At 48.4% G+C, this 21,122-nt stretch overlaps 2 protein-coding genes across 2 annotated transcripts in view; both read right to left on the bottom strand.

Moving 5' to 3' along the window:
* XXYLT1 (xyloside xylosyltransferase 1) overlaps nucleotides 1-13,250 on the bottom strand; it is a 31,889-nt gene extending 18,639 nt beyond the window's left edge. Inside the window, exons 1-2 of the mRNA XM_063408719.1 lie at nucleotides 12,822-13,250; nucleotides 7,079-7,226 (exon numbers count right to left, since the gene is read on the bottom strand). Coding sequence (XP_063264789.1) covers nucleotides 7,079-7,226; nucleotides 12,822-13,217 — 544 coding nt within the window. The 5' untranslated portion in view covers nucleotides 13,218-13,250. The remainder of the gene's footprint in view (nucleotides 1-7,078; nucleotides 7,227-12,821) is intronic.
* A 3,649-nt stretch (nucleotides 13,251-16,899) lies between these two features.
* ACAP2 (ArfGAP with coiled-coil, ankyrin repeat and PH domains 2) overlaps nucleotides 16,900-21,122 on the bottom strand; it is a 59,690-nt gene continuing 55,467 nt past the window's right edge. The window contains exon 23 of the mRNA XM_063408718.1: nucleotides 16,900-17,777. Within this exon, the coding sequence (XP_063264788.1) occupies nucleotides 17,674-17,777 (104 nt within the window). The 3' untranslated portion in view covers nucleotides 16,900-17,673. The remainder of the gene's footprint in view (nucleotides 17,778-21,122) is intronic.

The following is a 21,122-nucleotide window of genomic DNA, read 5'->3' as shown; positions in this document are numbered from 1 at the left end:
AAAAAGCTGCTGGAGGCAGAGCAGCTCAGAGAACCTTCTGCAGGGCCAGCAGCAGCTGCAGCCAGCATGGGTGACACAGTGCAGCCAAGTGACGGGAGTGTCCCCTGCTGGCTGCAGCTCTGGGTGTTGCGGCGCTGCAGAAGGTTGTGGGGAAGGGCCAGGGGATGGCTGTTCATTGTGCCACTTGACTTGGACCACCAGAAAGAAGAGAGCCAAGCAACCAAAGTTCTCCGAGTTGGAGTTAGAAGGGCTGGGGATCCCAGGTTTGCTGGTCTACAAATGCTGGGCACCTGGACAGCTGCCTCTCCATCTCTGAATTGCTTTGAGCAACGTTTTTTTCAGTCAAGTTTTTTAGCTGTCCCCATCATGACAGGACAAGATCCCAAGGGAAGAAGGAGCTGTGAAGGACCAGCAGTGACTTTTAGACGGCTGCCTTGGGCAATAAACCTCCTGGGCAGCAGCCTGCAGCTCCAGCGGGCAGAGTGCCTGCAGGAGAAATACACAGATCCACAAAGCTGCCTGTGCTGGCTGTGAAACCAGGATCCTCCGCCCTCGCTGGCTCAGAGAGATGTGTGGCCAAGAAAAACTCCACTCCCACACCCAGCACCACGGCCAAGCATGGATGCAGAGTGGGTGACAGGCTCCAGAGGGCCCTGTGCAACCTACAGGGTACTGCCCAGCAGCATCAACCAGCTGTCCCCAAAAGCCCCAGCTGCAGCAGGGAGCACCTGCAGTGCCAGGCAGGGATGCCAGCACCTCAACAAGCCCAGTGTAGAGGCACACAGTTTATTTACACAAACATGCTGGGTTCTCCATCCTGCCCTTCAATAGAGGCTCCCTGGGCTTGGCTCACCCCCCGCACTGGCAGCTGCCCCTGGCTGCTCTCCCTGCTGCTGTCAGCAGGGTTGTGAGCAGCTTCCTCTCTGGCTGTGTGCTCCCCTGGCCAGGCCTTGTTTTCTCCACACACAGCCTCCCCTCTGCACCCAGGATTAATCACTGCTGCCTGCCCAGCTGACCTTGGCAGCACCGGAGAGCCTCGCCCAGAGGAAGCAGCCAAGGCAGGGGCACACGTGCACGTGTGCAAGCATGACACACTCCTCAGAGCTTGCTGCCCCTGTGCTGGCAACCGGGGGGGCTGCAGTCCACCCTCCCAGGACATGGTGCTGCTCCAGAGCCCACCCTCCCAAGAGAAGATGATACTCCAAAGCCCTGCAGCAGCAGAGCTTGCCAAGGTGCAGTGCAGCTTACCTTCCAGCTGTGGACTTCAATTCAGGTCCTCACATCTGCCATGCAGCCAAGGGTCCCCTGCACTCCTTGGGACAGCCCAGCAGCCACCTCCCCATCAAGCAGGCTCCCTTTCTGCACACAGAGTTCCAGGGAAGTGCAGGAGTGCCCCAGCAGCCTGGCTACTAACTGGGTTTCTGCAGAACTGATTAGGCACCCAGCAGAGCAGAGCAGTGGCTGCAGCACAGCAGCTAATCAGCCTATCAGCTAATTAAAAAATTAGGCTGTCTGCCAGAGATAGATGACAGATCATTGCCACCACCCACACAGGGCAGGCACCTGGGTGAGCTCAGGGGTCTGGAGCAGCAGCAATGTTCCCAGGTATTGACAGCGGCATCACTTTGATCGCCTTGCTCCACACCCTGCAGCCATCTCCTGAGGGGAGGGGAAGGCTCAGCAGGAGATGGATGTGTTTTGTTCCAGGAAATTAATTTTTCCTGTGCATCCAAGTGTCTCCTTGTAATCCGTCAAGGTCTGAGTGACTTATTTAGCAGTACTCAACACCTTGGATCTTAACTGGACTCCAAGGCAGCAACATCACTAAGCACGCAGTAGGTTTCAGGATGGAGCTGGAAATGCTGTTTGCCTTGTATTTAATATATGCTACTGCTGGGGGAGGAGTGTGAAAACACTTTTTGGAGCTGGAGGAAGAGCAGCAGGAAACCTTTTAATCAAACAAAATAAGGTTTGATTCCACATTGCTATAAATTACAAAAGAGTGGATGAAAAGCTGTGAAGTAATGAGCAGGTGAGATGGAAAGGGAAACCAAAAAGAGATACAGGAAAATAAATTTTTTGGGCTCACATCCCAGTTCACTGCACACACTGAGGGAAAGGGCTGCAGGCAGATTTTGTCCTTGTTTCTTCCTGCTAAGCTCTAATGAGCTATGGCAGAGCAGGGAAAGGCTGTGGGGGAGAGCAGCCCTGGTATCCACATTGGGTGACCCCCAGCAGCTTCCAACCCTTTGGGGATGGGGCAGCGGGTCTGGCTGGGGAGAGGGGAGGGCAGCACCCACCACAGCACTGGGTGATGAGCCCCTGCTGCTCTGTGGGAGCTGGGGGAGCAGACAGCCCCGGCCTGACAGATCTAGGACATCCAAAAATAATCGATGGTGGCACAGCAGCAAGGGGCAGGCAGTGGAAATGATGAGAAGTGACACTACCCCCAGGGGCTGCGGGCCACGCTGGCCCCAGAGGCAGCAGTGCCACAGGGAAGGGGTCTGTGCTGTGATGCAGCACCCAGGAGGCTTCCAGGCACTTGCTGAGCAGCAGCCACATCCCCCTCATCACAGCAGCTCTCCCTGTCGCCTCCTCCACACCAGGGCTGGGGCCAAGGCGCTCTCCTGCCAGGAGAGGCACATCCCACAGGCAGCCAGATGGGGTTAGCAGCTCATCTCAGCAGATGTGGATCCCTCTACAAGGCCACAGCCTCCAGTGTTTGCCTGGGGTGGGCTTATTCAGAGGTCTGCTGTTGCCTGCTCTTGAAAAGCATCATGAAAACAACTCTCAGCACAACAGGCTCACCCCAGCAAGGAACAATGGCTGGCACAGCTATCCCTATTGCTCACAAAATGATCACTCCAGCGTCTTCCCATCACAGGATCTGACATAAGTGCATGCAGCTCAGAGACAGCCTGGGAAGGGAATCTGGCTGTTTTTCACGTGCTTGCGGCATGAAGCAGGAAGGGAGGTCAGAAACTATTAACACTCCCTCCATCCCTGTAAAGATGGAAACATTTTTGCCAGAAAGTAAACCCTTCAGCTACTGCAGCATCCCTTGGGAACTGTGGTTTGGGAGCATACGGCTCTGGAGCCAACTCCCATGACTCCACCACAGACCCCAATTTTCGGTGCCTTTTCCCAACATCTCCCCGTTGGTACCACACAATCAAGCCTGAAGCATCGGGACATGGGCACTTTCCTCCCAGCCCTCTCCCAACAGCTGCATCTCTGCATTCCCTGATGTGGTGGAGCTCAGCGATGATGGCAATGCTCAGCCAGCAGGAAAGAATCAGGAGTGACGCACTTTCAAAATGCTCACTTATTACAATTATTACAGTGATTTGCTGAGTTCTGTGGGCAGCTGCCCTGTGCACCAGGAATTGCTCTGCAGCTGACAGGAGGAAGAAGGGGGAGTGATACCTCCCCATCTCTCTCTGCCAGGCTCCACCTCAGAGACCTCTGATGCCCTGTGTGACACAGGATTGAGTGCACTGCAACTCTGCACACGGGTGCTGTTGAGGGGACACATCACACACGGGCACCTGGCATCCCACAGGCAAGCACAGTCCAACCTGGGCAATCCTGTGCTGTGGATTCAAACAGTGCAGACACAACGTTGAATCCTCATGCACAAACATCTTTACAAAAGCAATCAACAATGACTTCAGGATGCTGCCTGTGGGCTTTTCCAGAAGGACACTAGCAGAAGACAGTTACTAGTCAAGGCATTATTCCAGTATACAGACTGTTTTCCTGGTAACTCTGTGCTTAACCCCTTCCCCCAGCTCCCAGGCTCTCCACCTTCCCAGCCTTGGCACAGGCAAAGCGCCCTGAGAACGAACAGCACAGCTCAATGCCTGCTCCAACACATCTCTTGGCTGGCCTTTGCCTTCCCTCCAGCTCTGCTTGGTGGGAAAGGCATAAGCTGATGTTCACAGATGCCTCTGTCTCCAGGCTGGTACTCCCAGAGCAGACAAAGGCTGATATCAGTTTCGTGGGAGACCAAGCCGGAGCCAGCAGCTGGACCCTGCTGCAAGCAGCACCAAACCCCAAGCGACTGGGGCTCGGTCATTATCAGGCTGCTTGGACAAACATAATTATAATCTGCTCTGTGCTTAACAATCAGTACAGCTGTTGATAATGAGCTGGAGAAATCACCCCGTTCAGAGTCTGAAGCCAGGGAGACCACTGGACTTCCCATCAATCCTGATGTATCACAGGCACTGTCTGGACAGCTCTACCCAAGCTGCTGGATGCTGCTGGCTCTCCCTTGGCCCACCAGCTCCTGAGGAAGATTACTCGTTAAATGATTTTTTCCTGAAAACTACCTGACTTGGGCCAAGAATGGGTGCCAAGAATTCCCTGGGGAGCTCCCAGCTTTCCCAGGCTGCCCTTCTGTCACCTCAACTCCTCCACCCCTCACTTGTGGCACCAGGAGTCTGTCCCCAGACCCTGCCTGCCAGACAGACCTGACCAGACACTACTCCTTCATGTACCCATAGAAGGGTAATAAAAAGCTTGCTGGGCCTCCTGAAGTTACACAACTAAAATGACAAGTGATAGAGAGATCAAAGCCAGTCAGGAAAAAAGAGGTCCCCTCTGGATGGGCATACTGCAAAGGAAAGTGAAAAAGTCCAAGTCCTTGTTCTCCCTCCTCCTCTTTGCACCACTCTGCAAGTCTCAAGACCATTTCATGCTGGCATTGTCCTCATTCTGGCAACTCCTTCTGAGCCTGAACCTGCTTGTCCTCTCTGTGTAACTTTCCCATCACTTCCCCCTTGCAAAACCATTCTGATGGATCAAGCGCAGCTCCAGCTCCCCGGGCCTGGCCACACCACATTAAAAGGGGATTTATGAGCCTCAAGCACAGACAAGAGTTATGCAGTCTGCACTTCTGTGTGCTGCATACCAACTCCCCAGCTGGTCTAAATCAGATTAACTCCACTGATGTAAGACATTTAAGGCAAGAGTGTTCCATGATTTACACCAGCTAAGAAGCTGTTATAATATAACTTGGCAGCTGCAGGTTTTCGATCTGAAGTTTTTTGGGCAAAGATCCCAAACAACAGTAAACGACAGAGCAGCTGAGTGGCAAATCCCATTTACCCTCAGTGCAATGTGCATGCAGCCAACACATGTCCCACAGAAATCCCTAAAAAAATAAAAATAACCTGGTGTTCAGTTTTCAGTGCCACTGGTCTGCAAAGTTAATGCCCCACAACAATCTATAGGTTCCAAACAAATCACTAAATCATGATACGTGGAAATGCCTCTCTTCAAAAGATGATATGTTTGGTAAACTAAAGCCAGGCAATTTTAATACAAAGCTCACTTGCTACTGAAAAAACCCCTATAGCCTGATGAATGCAAATCAACACACCAGAGAGTTTAATATTCAGATCAGGGCCTTAATTTTTGCTAGAGGATGCTCAAGCTTCCAATGAAATCTGGATTCCACAAAAAAATGGTGCTAATGCTATATGGAGCCAGATGTGTTTGGAGAGGTGCACAAAAAGACACAGCACTCAGGGCAGAACACAGCATTCAAGGCAGAAGAAATGGCAAAGAAACACACCAGGAAAATGGTAATACTGCCTGAAAAAGAAGGTTTGGTCCTCTCTCTTCCAGCTTAGCAAGTGGCTTCTTCAGAGCAGTAGGTAGCGGCTTGTCTGAGTCAGGAGGGCAGCAGGAGCCCAGTGCCATTCCCACATCACCTGCCAGGCTGCGAGTGGGCAGCAGAGCTGCAGCCTCTCCTGATGCCTGTGTTCAGTGCACACAGGGAGGGAACTGGTGAGCCCCGCCAGCCCCATAAATCACCAGGCACACAGCACAGTAAACTTGACCTCTCTGGCAAGGGAAATATAAATCAGCTTTACTAGCAGCTTCTGAAACAAAAACTAAACTCATGAAACTGTAAAAATACCTCTTTAAACATCCAGTGCCCCAACAGACCACTGAAAGCCCGTCAGGCTGAGGGAGAGCAAACAAGCTGTCCAAGAGATGAGATGCCTCATGGCTTGATGAACTGAGGAAAGGCATTTCAGACTGAGCAGCTTCTTGCTGGCAGGCAGCACGACAGGGGTATCTTCAGCACACAGTAAGACAGAGTAGGGAATCAGGAGGAGTGAATTAGCCAGCATTAATACCATCATTTGTATGCAGTGTACTTCAAAACGTTCACAGTGCAGACAGCACCAGACACACACAAAATTACCCAAGTCTGAGGGAGAGCCAAGTAGAGCACATTTGTTGGAGCCCACACAGTAATGATCAGTGAGCTTGGATGGGACTCTCAGGGCCACCACTGCCCCACTGTTTAATGAGCTAGTGGGGGAAGGCCAGGCAGGAGGACAGGGGCAAGTCCACAAAGGACAGAGGAAGCCTCACAGAGCAAGCAGAGGTAGGAGCTCCTGAGGAGAGCCAAACTGGGACAGGACTCAGCAGGGGCACAGGGGAGGTATATCTGCTCACATCTCAGCAAGAGTGCCCCTGAGACCCATGGTAGGAGCTCTGCAGGGAGTATTAGAGTTGGCCAGAGGCTCCAGATGCCAAGGAAGCTGCTGGTGCCAGCGGTGCTAGCCCTGCAGAGTTCTTGTTTCTACACTTGATAACAGCAGGGGCACAATAAGGAAACTTAAGTGATCAGTGGCTGCTAATCAGCAAAACTTTCCACAAGCTCCCTAAAGCCAAGAGGAAAGGCTCAACAACTACACTCTGCTGATGCTCAAGAGTGCACCACAGACACAGAGCACCTCTTTCTGCTGGCACCCCAAGGGGAAGGAATACACACAGAACAGGCCTACTTGCTCCTGTCTCACCTCTCCCATCATCTCAGGGCACAAAGGCAGGGCCAGCTGCCATGTGACAAGGAGAACCTCCTGGTCACTCATGCCACTAGAGACCTGGATGTGGTCTTGGACTGGTGAGTCCATCACTCTGCAGGAAGGAGCAGAATCCTAAGAGTCCATCCCAAAAGTTTATTAACTTTGTATTTCAAATAGCACCAGATAAAATCTCTGTGCAGAAGAAAAAGAGAGCCTGTGTTGCTGGAGGCAGCACAGCAGAGACCTACCTTTGGGCATGATGCGATGCATTGCAACCGACAGGAAGAAGATGGAGTCACTGTAGTAGGTCCCCGATCCAGCACTGAAGTGTTTCTGCATGGCCTCAACGATGGGAAACAGCTTTTCTGTCAGCTCATTCACATCATGGACTATTACCTGGCAGAGACACCAGAAACATCACTCAGCCGCTGCTTCTGGGGACAGGCCCAGCTCCAGCAGCCTTGCTCAGCCCCCACCAGCACGGGGTGAGGGGGGAGGTTGGTAAAACACAGACAGTGCTGGTGGCACTGCAGCTGCACAAAGGGGCCTGGCTGCCATGGCCCCTGCACATCCTCTTGATGCAAGAACTGGTCAAGTGCAGGGAAAGGAGAAGAGCTTTTACAGCCATTTCGTAACTGTAAGGTGGGCAGAGGATTGAATCTCCTTCCACAATCAAGTGTGTTCCACATTTTGGGCTATTTCTCCAGCCTGTTCCCACTGCCTGATGCAAGCACATATCTGGTCTCCCATATGGAGTCCATCAGAAGAGGCAACAGCTTGCTCCAGGCTCTGGTATGCTGCTGTTTAGAGCCAAGCCAGACCACATCACTTACCCTGAGGACCAAGGCTTGCTCCCTGCCACAGAGGCTGTGACAGGGCTGGGGACACAGCCTGGATTTCCTGCTCCTCAGCCCAGCATGGAGGCAAGCTCTGCAGCACGTCCCGGCGGGGCTGCAGGGGGAAAGGGAGGACAGGCCACGGCAAGCTGATGAAAATCCAAACATCAGGAGCTACAGCAGAGCCCAGCAACTTCTGCAGATGGATCTCAGCCTGCCTGTGCTGGAGTATTGCTGGTGCTGAGCCAGCACTGCTCTGCATCCCTCAGCCCTGTGGGAGCCCATGCACCAGCACGGGCCCTGGCATGCCTGTGCCAGCCGTGGCTTTGTCTCAGAAACAGGAGCAACCCCAAATGCACCTTGCCAGCTACTGAAATTTTACAAGCTTATAATTTATTTTGGTCAAAGTCCAATGAACAGGAACTTTCATGCAGCTCGTTATACCCACAGAAGGATACAGGTCACTGAATCACACAAGATAATGAGAGGGATTTTCAGCATAATTAAGAAAGATGAGGGACATGACCCTGGTGTAGATAAGGGGGAGTGCAGCAACTTGAGTGTGGAGACTTGAGGTCGTGCCGCCTTCTTCAGGTCAGGGAAAGCAGGAAAAGCCCTGCTGGAACTAAACTCCAGCAAGGACATGACATCGCAGCAGTACTTGAATTTTGGATAGGGGAACCTATCACCCTTGTTTGAGGGATACCAAAACACTTCCACACACCGGCCCCGCCTTCACCAGGGAACGCAAACTATCATCTTTGTAGGTCCCTTTCAAATTAAACTATTTCAATGCTTCTACAGTTTCACTTCTTCACTACTAAAATTTTCATCTGTTTAAGAACAAGGGACCCTGCATTATATACTTAAAATATGCAGGATAGAGCACTTGCTTTTTAATTTTTTTTTTTTAATTAGAAGAAAACCTAAACCAAGCCAAATGCTTCAAAGGTGAAGATGGCTCTGGAGCCTGTGCTGATGCAATGACCATCCTCTCTTTGGGGTGCACAGGCTGCACTGATGCTCAGGAAAGCTGCTACAGAGATCGAGGCAGTGAGCAGTCTGGAGCTGCTTCTTCTACAGCTTTTTGCAGAACACATTGCTCAGACCAGCGTGCTCTCACGGCAGACTGGAGCTCGCTGTCTGCAGGGGTGAGCTCACAGCATCCACCCTACACTGAACACGGAGAGGTAATGGGCCTGTCCTGGCACTGGCCAGGATGGCTGAGCCCACGGCAGGCACTGCTGGAGGACAGGCACAGCTGAGGCCCCACGGCCCGGTCCTGGGGAGGGCACCCTAAACCCCCACGCTTGGCGCTGGCCCTTGCTGTCAGCTGGAGGAGCCCTGGCGCAGCTCCGTGGCCAGCACATCCCTCGGCAGGGCGGCCCTGCTGCTGCTGTCCTGCCTGCTGGGCTCGGAGCCAAGGCCTGCAGCAGAACAGCAGGAAAAACACAGAACAATGCGTACCAGGAAAGTGCACTGGGAGAGCTCATCAGCAGCCACACCTGGCTTTGGATAGCACAGCTTAGCCCCCAAGGCACTGCAGGGGAGGAAACTCTGTTACCATAAGGCAGCAGCGCACCCCAGCCCTGCCCAGCTGCATGGCTGGTTGCAAGGCCATTGCAGTGACAGCCACGCTGAGCAGGACAGCAGCCACCCCAGGTGACCACTACAACTCTCCAGGTGCAAAGGCACTGACAGCCTGTTCATGAAACTGAGCACCAGCAGCACGGGGATGTGCTATGCCAAGCCCAGTTTGGCAGGGGCAGCTTTGGGGTCTAGCTGGACTGGAGAAGCATGGAAGAGAAATACAGCACCTGTAACCACCCTTCTGCATCCAGCAAAGACAGTCTGGGGTGTGTACAGCATGTAGGAAAGGGGGAAAAACATCAAACCACATCCAGTCACCTCTGAAGTGAGCACACTGCCAAGCACCAGTGGACAAAGTTATAGGAGAAATACTCCTGAAACTCCAGACACAGCATCATCTGCCCTTCCACTCCTGCCAAAGAAAACAGGAAAACGTGTCTTTTGCCCACCCTTTTGTACTTCTGCAAAGCAGCTGAATTTTGCTCCTGCAGCCACAGGCCAGGCAGCCTCTCTGGGACTGTGAAGACTTCTTTCCCTTCTCATTGCTGATTTAGCACAGCTTGTTGATCTGCTGCTAATTTTGTACTTCGTTATTTATTTGTGTAACAGCTCTTAGTAAATCCCTGTAGCTAAATCCGACCATGTTTGCTGAGGACATTAAGAAAAGTTCTGAGGGTTTCCTGTCCAAGCACAGTTTTATAAACACACGTCCCACATTGATAAAAGACGCTTTCTACTGACTCACTAGGAAAAAACAACCTGCATTTCTTTTTCCTTTAACTTTCTCTCCTTCCCACACTGACCATCCTCACAGGTAAGCATGGTGTGATGGCAGCCCAGTTACAGCCACCCCAGCAGCATCCTTCATGGGGCTCATCTGAACAGGAAACCAGGATGAGCAGAGAGCTGAACGTGTAGTTCGTGTTATTGTGGAAGGGAAATGGAATCTATAATAGACAGGAATAGCACAGAGTAGCAGCACAGAGCCTGGAGTGGCAGGAGACGGGGTGAGCCAGAGCTCTGTGTAAGCAGTGTCGGCCGAGGCTGGCCCAGGCTCGCTGCCGGGCTCCTCCCGCTGGCCGGGGGTCGGGAGAGGCTACAGCGATCTCCTGTCACCCGTGTGCGGGACACGCCGCCTGCCACTGCTGTCACCAAGCCCCGCTGAGAGCGCCCCGAGGCCCGCACGGGCAGCACGGCCGGGGCTGGGCGCTCCCTCCGCCCCGCGGCCGCACACGCGGAGCAAGAGCTCCCTCTGCCGCCGCGCCCGGCTGCGCATCTGGGACACATCTGGGACACATCTGGGACACATCTGCACAGCCAGCGGCAGCCACTGCCGCGCCCGGACAGCCCTGCCCTGCCGGGAGGCTCCAGTGCCTGCGCTGCTCCCACCCACCAGCGCCTGCAGCTGCTCTGCCCTCACTCTCCGCACAGTCCCCGGGCTGCAGCCGCCTGCTTCAGGCTCCAGGAGACTTTGAAAGTTACTGAATCTGCCCAGGGAGAGAGAAAAGCTGCCCAAAGCTGCCTTCCCCAAAGGTTACAATCCATGTCTGACTCTGGGCTTCACTCGAACAGAGAAGCCAACTGATCCCAGCTTTTCTAGGATGGGAGGGCAAGGGCAGCTCTAAAAGCAGGGCCTGAATCACTTCCTCGTGAAGAAAAGGTAAAGCTCATGGGGTTTTATCAGTCCTGCCTCAATGGCTCCAGCTGTCCCCTGAGCACTTTATCAAGCCTTATATCTGGGCTTGTGCTAGGAAAACAGCATAAGAACCAGGAGAGTGTTTTGCACACATCAAGAGGAGTAAGAAATGAGAGGTCTTGGGACAGAGATGGGTTACTGCTGGAGCTACCTGAGCATCAGGATCAATCATCTTCAACATCTGAGCAGGAGCACCAGAAGCCCAATATAGGCGTAAGTTTCCTGCTGGTAAAGAGGAAGTGGGTAGGCTACAACAAGAATAAAGAGGTGCTGTCACCTGCTGGCGTACCAGAAACTGGCAAAGGATTAGGACAAGGCCACATGTTTGAGAAGCAGAACAGCCTCTGCTCTGTACCTAAAAGCAGAGAAATGGACTGGTCCAAAACATACTGGCAACCACAGCCTAGCCAGTGAAACCAGGTACAGCAGGCTCAGCCAGGAAAGAGAAAAGCAGCTGCCCCACTGCGCAGATCTCACTGAGAGCTCACCTGAGGCCTCCAGATCATGCTGCCCTGCTTACACCCAGGAGACCAGTTCTGGTGCCAGACACACTCACCAAGCCATGAGCCAGGGTTCACTATGACTCCACAGGCACCGACAGACAGGGGCCCATCCACAACAGACAAATCATGTCAAGCCTCCAACTCCCAGCCCATGTTGCTCTGGAGAAATGAGGCTGGTAAGGCTGCCTGCAGAGAAGTGTTTCCCAGAGGGGAAGATGGCAGTAAGGCAGCCACCCACACAAAGGGGTGACTTTGTGAGACCCACACAAGGGATGTGCACACCATGGTGACCTGGGGGTCCTCCCATTTCAGGGGACATAATGCCACAAACCTGGGTTGGGCTGTTGCACCACATCACTGCAGCATCACGGGACAGTCAGTCCATCCTGCTGTGGAGTGCAGGAATCCTCCTGAGGGAGCTGTGCACACCCTCCAGGCAGCCAAGCACTGCTGCATGGTGTGGGTCTCCCATCAAGGTACATGACCTGACTGAGGGCCAGCACTTGGAAAGGACTTGTTTAAAGAAAATGAGTGGTAGAATTATTGACCAGGAAAGTGTCTGTATGAAAAATGTTAAGGTCACACTTGTAGTTACATCTTGGCAGAGTTCAGCTAATATGAAATACAGGACTTATGAGTAAAAAAAGTTACAGCAGTACTAGAGGACACTTCCAAGAAATGCTCTGCAGCAGCACCTCAAGATAGGAGAGTCAGGTTACCTGGAATCTCTAAACTTAACACCCCTCCAGTGTTTTCAAACACCTGTTTAATGCGAAGGAAAGTCTGACTTTGCATAAACTACACTGGCTGTGGATTTGGGAGGCAGAATCATTTCCCTGGCAGCAGGAACATGTGGATGCACTCCAGCCCCTGCAGGCTCTCCATTCCTGCTCTCAATAGCCACTAGCAGCAGGCCAGCCTTCTCTCCTGCACGGGAAACCATCGAGATAGAAGCACACGTGGTTCCTGTGCCGAGATGCTGACGTAGGACTAACAGAGCTGCAGAGGAGCAGCACTGCTTACAGTAACAGGGCTCCTCTCCAGCACAGGAGGCGTGCCGGAGGTGTTCCCAGGCCACGCTGCTGCCAGGTCCCAGCTGGGAATCACTGGGTTGCACCAGGACACCTCCTGCAGGCACCTCCCGCAGGCAGCAGCGGTGGGGGCAAGCCCCTCCAGACCCCCGAGACTGGGGAGCAGTGGGAGCTTGTCCAGCAGAGAGCGGGAGCGAACCGCTCCGCTGGGAGGCGGCACACGGGCCGTTCGCTGAGGGAGCTCCTTCCCGCCGGAGCGCCGTCCCCAGAGTCCCGCAGGAAGATCCCACAGGGCCTCCCGGCAGAGCCCGGCCCGCCCCTCGGCCCCCGCGCACCTGGTGGCGGAAGGCAGCGCCGCGCAGCAGGTCCCGCAGCAGCCCGAGGCCGATGTCGCGGCTGGCGCCCGCGGTGACGAGGTGGAGGTGCAGCACATCGGCGGCGCCCAGGCGGCCGTGCCGCAGCAGCGAGCGCAGCGCCGCCTGCGCCTTGTCGCGGAGCGCGGGGTTGCGCTCCGCCTTGGTGAACATGAACAGGAGGTGCAGCCCGCGGGGCCCCGCGCCGGCCGGGGCGGGCGGCGTGGCGCGCAGGCGGCGGGTGGCGCTGGAGAAGGTCTCGCCGCCGCCGCCCAGGTAGTAGAAGGCGCAGACGGCGAGGGCCGCGGCGGCGGCCAGGGCCGCGGGCTGCGGGCAGCGCGCCCAGCCCCGGCGCGCCGGGCCCCGCAGCGCCGCCATGGCGGGGCGGGCCCGCCACAGAGCAGGGCGGGGACGCGGCCGGGCCGGCCCCGACAATGACTCACTACAGAAAGTACGGTCAAGTTTTAGATACAAAGGCTACAGCCGTACAGAACGCGGGAGGGCGGGGTATACAGTCTGTACAGTTACAGCTTAGGGGGAAAGGGTTTTTTACATTTTACTGCTGGAATGCTTACAAAACATCGAGTACAGAGAACGCGCGGAGAAAAAAAAAAGTTAATGATTTCGGTCTTCTTGAGGAAATGATGATTTCTTGGCGATTTCTGTGAAAACATGGAAAACTTAGGCTCCTAACAGAAAAGTGAGTGGAATTTTTCCTCCTCTATCTAATCTCCTTCCATGGGAAGAGAAACAAGAAAATACTGTATGCAGGAAGATAAAGCAAGCAAATGAAAGGGTATATACCAAAGTGGTACACTCATCCTTTTCCCCAGTAGTGCCTTTCCGGAGTTGTCTCTGTTTTAAAATTGTGCCTTTGTGTCAGCACGGGAACAAGGCCTGTTGGCTGTCAGACTGCACAAGCCATAAACTCTAACTTGGGAAAAAGTGTCCATAATGAATGGGGCAGAGATTGTAGCCTGAAAAATTGATTCTCAAAATACTTTGTGTATTGAAGAATCAGAATACTCAGCTCAGTCCTTTTGACACTGTGAAAATATCACGTCCTTTGTACTTACATATTATTATTTGCATTTTCATCACAGGGTCATTTCATAGTCACTGTGTCATTTGAGATGCTCAAGATGAAGCAGCAGAGGTAACATCCACAATTTAAAACAGATGGGTGCAGAGAAGCACTGAAGTCCTGGAAACATGACATCAACCCTCTGCTTGTTCTAGTTCTCACCTTTTTAGTTTAGTGCTACAAAGTTTATGCTCTATCCAGGAGACATAGTAATTTGGAGGATGTGTACTGATGTCATGATGCAAACCAGGAGAAACTTCCTCTTGTACAGGGATTTGCTGACAGCAATTGGAAGGTCTGGTTGCATTTTCTAAAACTATTTCAGCTCAGTATACAAACAGGTAAAATATAAAACCCCACAGAGTGAAAAATGCAGTATTAATACAGGATCCTTTAGTACTCTAACATTAAAAGCCACAAATGGTATAATCCAAAATCTCCAAAATCAGTGGAAGGACTGTCACTGATATCAGTGACTTCCTGGATCAGGTCCTAATGGGCACAGAGGCTGAGTGAACAATGTACTAATGAGCACCTGGAACACACATCCATCCAATTGCAATGTGGGCTGTTTGTGAAAGCAAAGAAATACCTCGACCATCTACCACCTTCACCCAAATTCATATGAACAAATTCCAACTGTCTAACACAGGTAGTGGCATAATCCAGTATGATAATTCAGAAATTTAAGTTTATATGCACTGTACTGACACTAACATAAAACATGATACCTTTATGAACAGTCAAAACAATTGATACCACTATTGAGCCACATCACTGTTTTAATCAACATGCAATGGACATGAATTACACCTCTGAAATCAAAATGCATTAGAATGTAAGTTGAATTCCTCAACATTTGTTGTTCCAAGAGACTTTTGTAACACATTGTAACACTATCCTTCAATGGGCTATCTAATATAGAAAATTACTTAAAATCCATGTGAAAAATGGTTTTAAAATGTGTTAGGCATCTTCTGCTTTGTCCCTCAGTACTATATTTCATACCTACAGAGAAACATGAAGTGGAATTGAACCTTTCCATTGCCTGGTACAAAGTACAAGATGTTAATCCACAGTGGAACTGTACTGTCTATTATTCCACTTCGATTCACTTTGCAATAGAAATGGAAGTTTCCTAATATTACTGAGCAAAATATTAACACGAGTGAAAATTCGATATGGAATCCAGATCTTGAGAGCTGTGGTGACAATCCCACTGCTGGGGGCTGAATCCTGTGAGTCACAGAGGCCCTGGAACATGGAGCCTGCCAGGGCCTGGTGAGACCGAGCCATCAAACTCAATGGTACATTCATTTCTGCTGAAAAGCAACATGTTACCATTGCACCTGACCTGGGAAAGGCTTTAACTGAGTGCAGTTTATACTGCACATCCTGTCATACCTGAAAGGACAGGGGAACAAGGCTGAGGATCACAAGTGACACACCTACTCCCAAAGCCCTAAAACTGCAGTGCTCCTGAGAAGTCACACCACCTGTCAGTCAGGTGTGATTCATCCTTTAGCACAGACTGATACTGATTCCCAGACAGATGAGAGTCAGCAAAGCAACACATGGACATGTAGAGCTACAGGGAAGTGACTTTTTAGACTAGAGAAGTCATCCTGCAAAGTTTGTCACAGAGATTTTGTGGCCAGGGAGGAAATCACCAGTGGAGATTTGAAATAAGTGTCTCAGACCCTTTTTCCAGCAGCCTGGACTGAGACAGCAATTATGCCACTAAGCTTTAGGCAGCTTTACATTCCAGCCAGCCACAATACACATGCCTGCCAGCCAGGCTGGGAAAGAGACATTTAGAAAAACCTACGTCTAAGGTGTATATTATGCAGTCATATCTTACATTGTCCCATCTGTACACCGGGAATCTCACTTTCTCTAAGATCTACTAAAACACCCATTTGCTGGTAAATACTGCTGAATAGGAAGTACATTATCATTTCATAGGCAGCTATTTAAAAACCAGCTTACTAACAAATACTGCTTACAGGTGATATCCTTAAATTTCTTATTATTCAGACTAAATGCACACTTTAAATGGGCAGAATCTGCTTTTCCTACCATAATTAGTCCACATACAAAGCAAGAATTGTCTTGTAAGATTCTTCTGCTTGGAAATAAAATCCACTGGACAATTCTACAACACTACTAATTTTGTAGCAATAATAGTATGCAGATCTGATACATTATTACACATTTGATGCAACATCATAAACGTTTGAAATACCTTCTTAAAACTGAACATGCCAGAAAGTTTAACCTTACCACAGTTCACAGATTTCAATTTGTTTTATCCCAGTTTTGCTTATCTTTCCATGGAGAAAAGCCAATTCATTTCCTAAATACATTCAACAGCAGGTTAACATAATACCACAGCTATTAGGATTACTGAAAACTCACATTGATACTATGCCACCTAAAAACTCTGCCTAAAGTTGTCTCCATAGGGCAAACAGAGGATAAAGAATTGCATCTGCTGCTTTGGGGTTTAGGAAGATTATTATCTAGGTATAAATAACATGATGTATAAGCATAGATCTAGAGACACCATTTATACATGCACAAGGGCAGAGTGGGGCTCACTACTGAATAATGCAAATTGTCTTGCTACCCTCACAACACAGTGGGAGACTGTGCTCCTTCATTACTTGACAAGTATGTGCACTGAAATCATAGTTTTTCTTGTGCTCACCTTATTCTAGACAACACAGAAACACACACATCATTGCAAATTATACAAGGGCTACTGCTTCCTGACAGAAAGGATTGATTGCCCTAAATTTAGAGTGGCTGCAAGACATGAGACTTTTATACTGAGCTTAGGGCTAGTAGTAAGAACAGCAAAAAATAGAAACAGCCTTTGTACAACTATTCTACCCAAATTTCTTTGGCTCAATATTTACTTTCATGTCTCAAATTTCAAGTTTTCATGTCAAAATACTACAAACAAACCCCACATCATGTCCAAAAGGATTAAGTTTATTTTTCATGAAAGGTTCCACATGCTCATTTAGAAGGATATTTGCTGCACTGAAAGTTTAATTTAAGAGGAAAAGAAAAAGAAAAAAAAAAAAGGAAAATGGACTGCTCTTAGGAATTTGGTCCCCAGGATATATCCCTTTGTGACTGACCTGCAGTCACTAGCATAAAGGCCAGCCTGCTGCTAGAGCTTCCACTGTGAAAGAGCTTGAAAAGAGCAGGAGTTATCGTATCTGTTGTGAACAGCCTACCTCTAACCAAGGTGTTTGAGTCAGTGTGGGAACAAGAGAACCTTGTTGAGTTGCAGCCCCACAAATGGAACGGCAACTCAGTAAATCATCACCCAATTTCCTTTCCAAACAGTCCCAGAAAATGCAACTCAGACCTTCTTGTCAGAGGCACATTCCTTATGGCAACAGGGGACAGATGCCAGTGGATGACACCGGGTAGCAAAGCTGCTGTGAGCACCCTGCAGTGGGAGCCGCGCTCTGCCGCCCCCAGCACGAGCTGGGCGTGTAACGGGCTGGGTCACACCGAGCTGGCAGGTACTCGGGGATTCAACATCTGCAGCTGCTGAGGTATATGTGCTGTAGACCATAAACCAACTCAGACATTGCCCCAGCTACCACAATCTAAAGCTACATTGGAGTGGTCGTTTTATCCACACTATCTAACAAAATGCATACAATTCATCTGTTAACGTAAAAAAAAAGACTTGCACTATAAGCTTCAGGTTCTTTTCCTTCTTGACTCTTAAGACTTCTGGGAATCTGACTGCTGGAAGCGGTTTAACTTCTCTGGATTATTTGATGCCATTTGAGAAAAGTCACGAAAAATGTCCTGATAAATTTCATCTCCTAGGTAGAAAAGAAAAGGGAAACAGTTTTAAACATTTGTAATAGTCAACATCACCCACCATTGAACAAATGCCCTACTGTGCTATCAATTACTGTGTAACACTTATTCATGTATGAAGACTGCTTCTAGATGGAGTGATGCTGATGTGAACTCTGAGGACTGGTTACTTGCATGCATGTTCTGTAGAAGCAAATTAAACAAAACCAAACTATACCTGAAATAGTACCTCACAGGCAGCCACACAGAGGAAAGTTCAGAGTTAGAAAGGAAAAGTTAAAGCACTTTAAAGCAACTTAAAAAGAAAAAATATTTATTAGCCATTAAAGAATAAAATCCTTGTTTTTGCAAGGAACTGCTAACCAAGATTCTCTACAGAAAAATAGAATTATGGCATAAATAAAGATTTACTCGGAAACAGAGATAAGAATTCTTACAGCCAAACAGAACTCTCCATGAAAGAAACAATCAGCAAGCAATAATATATATATTAAAAAAGCAAACTTAAGTAGATAAATTATAGTCCATAAATTATTTTGGTCTATTACTTCAGCAAAAATAAAATTTCTACTTTCATTTCATCTCCATCTTTCACTACATTTTTCAGTTTGATCTATAAGAACAATGATACTTTCCCTAATTTTTTTTTTTTTAATCTTCACCCTTTGTGCTTAAACACAACCTTACTAGAACATATTCCAAAATGTCCCTTCCTATCTACACAGGAAAACACATTCAGGAGTGATTACTTCTTGAGTCATTACCAAGTCATTCTTCTTTAAAATGGACATTTTTTCATTCATTTGCACATTCTTTCATCTGTTGGAGTATTTTGGGCCTTGAGTTCAAGTTCTGTTTTATAACAGTAACCATACCCTTTTGTCTTCAAAGGGAATTAAATGCATCAAACATTGGGTTGGGTAGGAGCTATGCAGCCATCCAAATTTTAGTCTTCCCAACACAGATGGCCACACAGGACACAAGATCCCAGCACTACTGTTTCTTGCTGACAGCTTGATTAATAGCATGACAAAGAAATCAACCCAAAATCTCTCTCACTGTGTACGTTGAATATGAAGATTTTTTTTTTCCTAACATGATTGTGGAACAGAAAATGTTTTTGTGCTTAAAAGTTTGCACTACTGGGAAAAGTTACATTATCTTTTACATCAATTTTGTAATGCACATTTCCAAAGTTAAAGCTATTATTCTTTTGGGGATGAGACTCCATTCTTTTAAAAACACTTTCACAAACAATAACTGACCTTCCAGAAATATTTAATGTGGCAGTAACACAATTCTTCCCAGACTTTAAAAGATGAATACATTCAATACTGCTCTACTAGGAAAAGTCAGTTCTAGAGAAATTCCCTTTTGGTTTTCAGATTTAATTTCAAGTATGGTGTCCCTGTCCATGGCAGGGGGGTTGGAATGACATGATCTTTAAGGTCCCTTCCAACCCAAACCGTTCAGTGATTCTATGTTCTAGAGATGCAGCAGGCACAGGACAGGTTTTATTGTAACAGCTTGTGAGAACTGCTTGCTCTGGGAGACCAGCACAGAACAGAGCTGTAACATTCACCAAAAGAACAGCTACCATGGGCAAAAACAGAAATAGGCTTCTGTGATAAAAGCAATTATGCTTTTAGTACAGAAGTGGGTTCCATTGGTGAACAAGAACTGCAGTTCAAGTCGCCACATTTGGTTCTTTCAAATTAACTTGAAAGAAAAAAAAAAGCTATTTTTGGAAGATACATCGTGGCTTTGTCTCTATTACATAACAAAAATATTACATACAAAAATAGACTAAAATAAAGTGCCCCTTTAGTTTGTATGTTGCATTAAAATGCTTAATACTGTAAACCTTATAATTATTTTAAAATTCTACTTTAAATTGAATTCTGGAAGTTCCCTTTCCAAGCAATGTTTTCCCTAAAGTGCAGATTCTATGTACAAAAATACTGTAACACTGCTTTGCCATTTAACACCAGAGTAACTCAAAAGGCACACATCATACATTCAAGAAAAGGTAGGAAGAAAAAGTAGCAATGCTAATATCAAAGAGTTAGCAAGACATACTGTAGCACCAGAAGATGAGCACTCAAGTATTATACAGAAACAGTACTACGGTGCATATGGCTTCTACCACCAGAAATAACCTTTTAAAGCTGGTTTCAGCTAGTTCCCATTCCAGGAGTATTTTGGAAGACCAACTGTACCTTGCAAAGCAATATATTAATTCTCTCAGTAGCTCAAACCAGCTATATATATTGAAATTATAAATTTTGATGCCATTGGCTACTTGATCAATTGTTTATCAGCTGCATTGCTAGAGCTGAGAAGTCGGCAGGTGGCTGCACTCTGATGTCAGTGAACTCATACAGTGGTATTTACCCTCACATAGCTACCAGCAAATATACAGTTGTCTTGAAAACCCTTATTTTCTTCTAAAATCATAATTTTGGAACACTGGAGTTCTAAAGTAAGGGCAGTGCAGATAATTTAACATGTATATGCAGTAAAAAAGACCTGCATCCCTTAAAACCATGGAAAGGTGTGACATGAGAGCAGACAGGTTTTGTGCTTACACTGACACAACCCTTCCACAGCAGACACAAACATTCAAACACTCAAATATTGACTCCAACTTTTAAAAGAGACTTCAACAAGTAACAGAGTGAAGGGGGCAGAGCTCTGCTATCCAAAGATACAGTAAGTTCTCCTGGCTGGGACTCTGCTACAGCTTGTGGCATTAATTTCAGAAGTTATTCTAATGAAAGCCTCCCCATGATTTTGGGCAAGCTCTGCCTGTTGTGGCAAATCTACTCTCCACTGTCACCAGTGAAGTGTTACCACTGTCACTACTCTCACCAGCTGCAAAGTACCTGGATCAGATTGCAGATCAGATCAGCTGCAGTCTCTAGATTCTACTGCTCCAATCTGCTAACATCCCCCCTGCCCAATCCTCATGCATCAGTGGAAAACACATAAGGAACTTTATAGGAGTGAACTGAGAGTGCTCAGCACTCAATCTGAAAAATAAGGTTCAATTTTCACTTCTGCCAGGAATACCAGGGTGTTTTTAGCTAACTTCACAATCAAGTGTGGTTGGTATTCATTATTGGTATTTGCATGACATTAAATTACCTTCCTATGGAAGCAAATATCTCATCAGAACATAGTGTAAATTAGGACTGAAAGCCTGAGAATAAAGTCGCACATATGCCTTAAATATAATTTGTTACTTTCTTGCTGGAGTTGGCTCAAGCATCTTCCAGCTTCTATTTGTTTTTAACCAAACAGAAAGAAACTATGCATACAAAAAATACATACTTAAGAATGACTGT

The sequence above is a fragment of the Prinia subflava genome, chromosome 11, assembly GCF_021018805.1.
Source record: "Prinia subflava isolate CZ2003 ecotype Zambia chromosome 11, Cam_Psub_1.2, whole genome shotgun sequence".
In the NCBI taxonomy this organism is placed as follows: Eukaryota; Metazoa; Chordata; class Aves; order Passeriformes; family Cisticolidae; genus Prinia; species Prinia subflava.
This window is presented reverse-complemented; position numbering and strand designations above follow the sequence as displayed.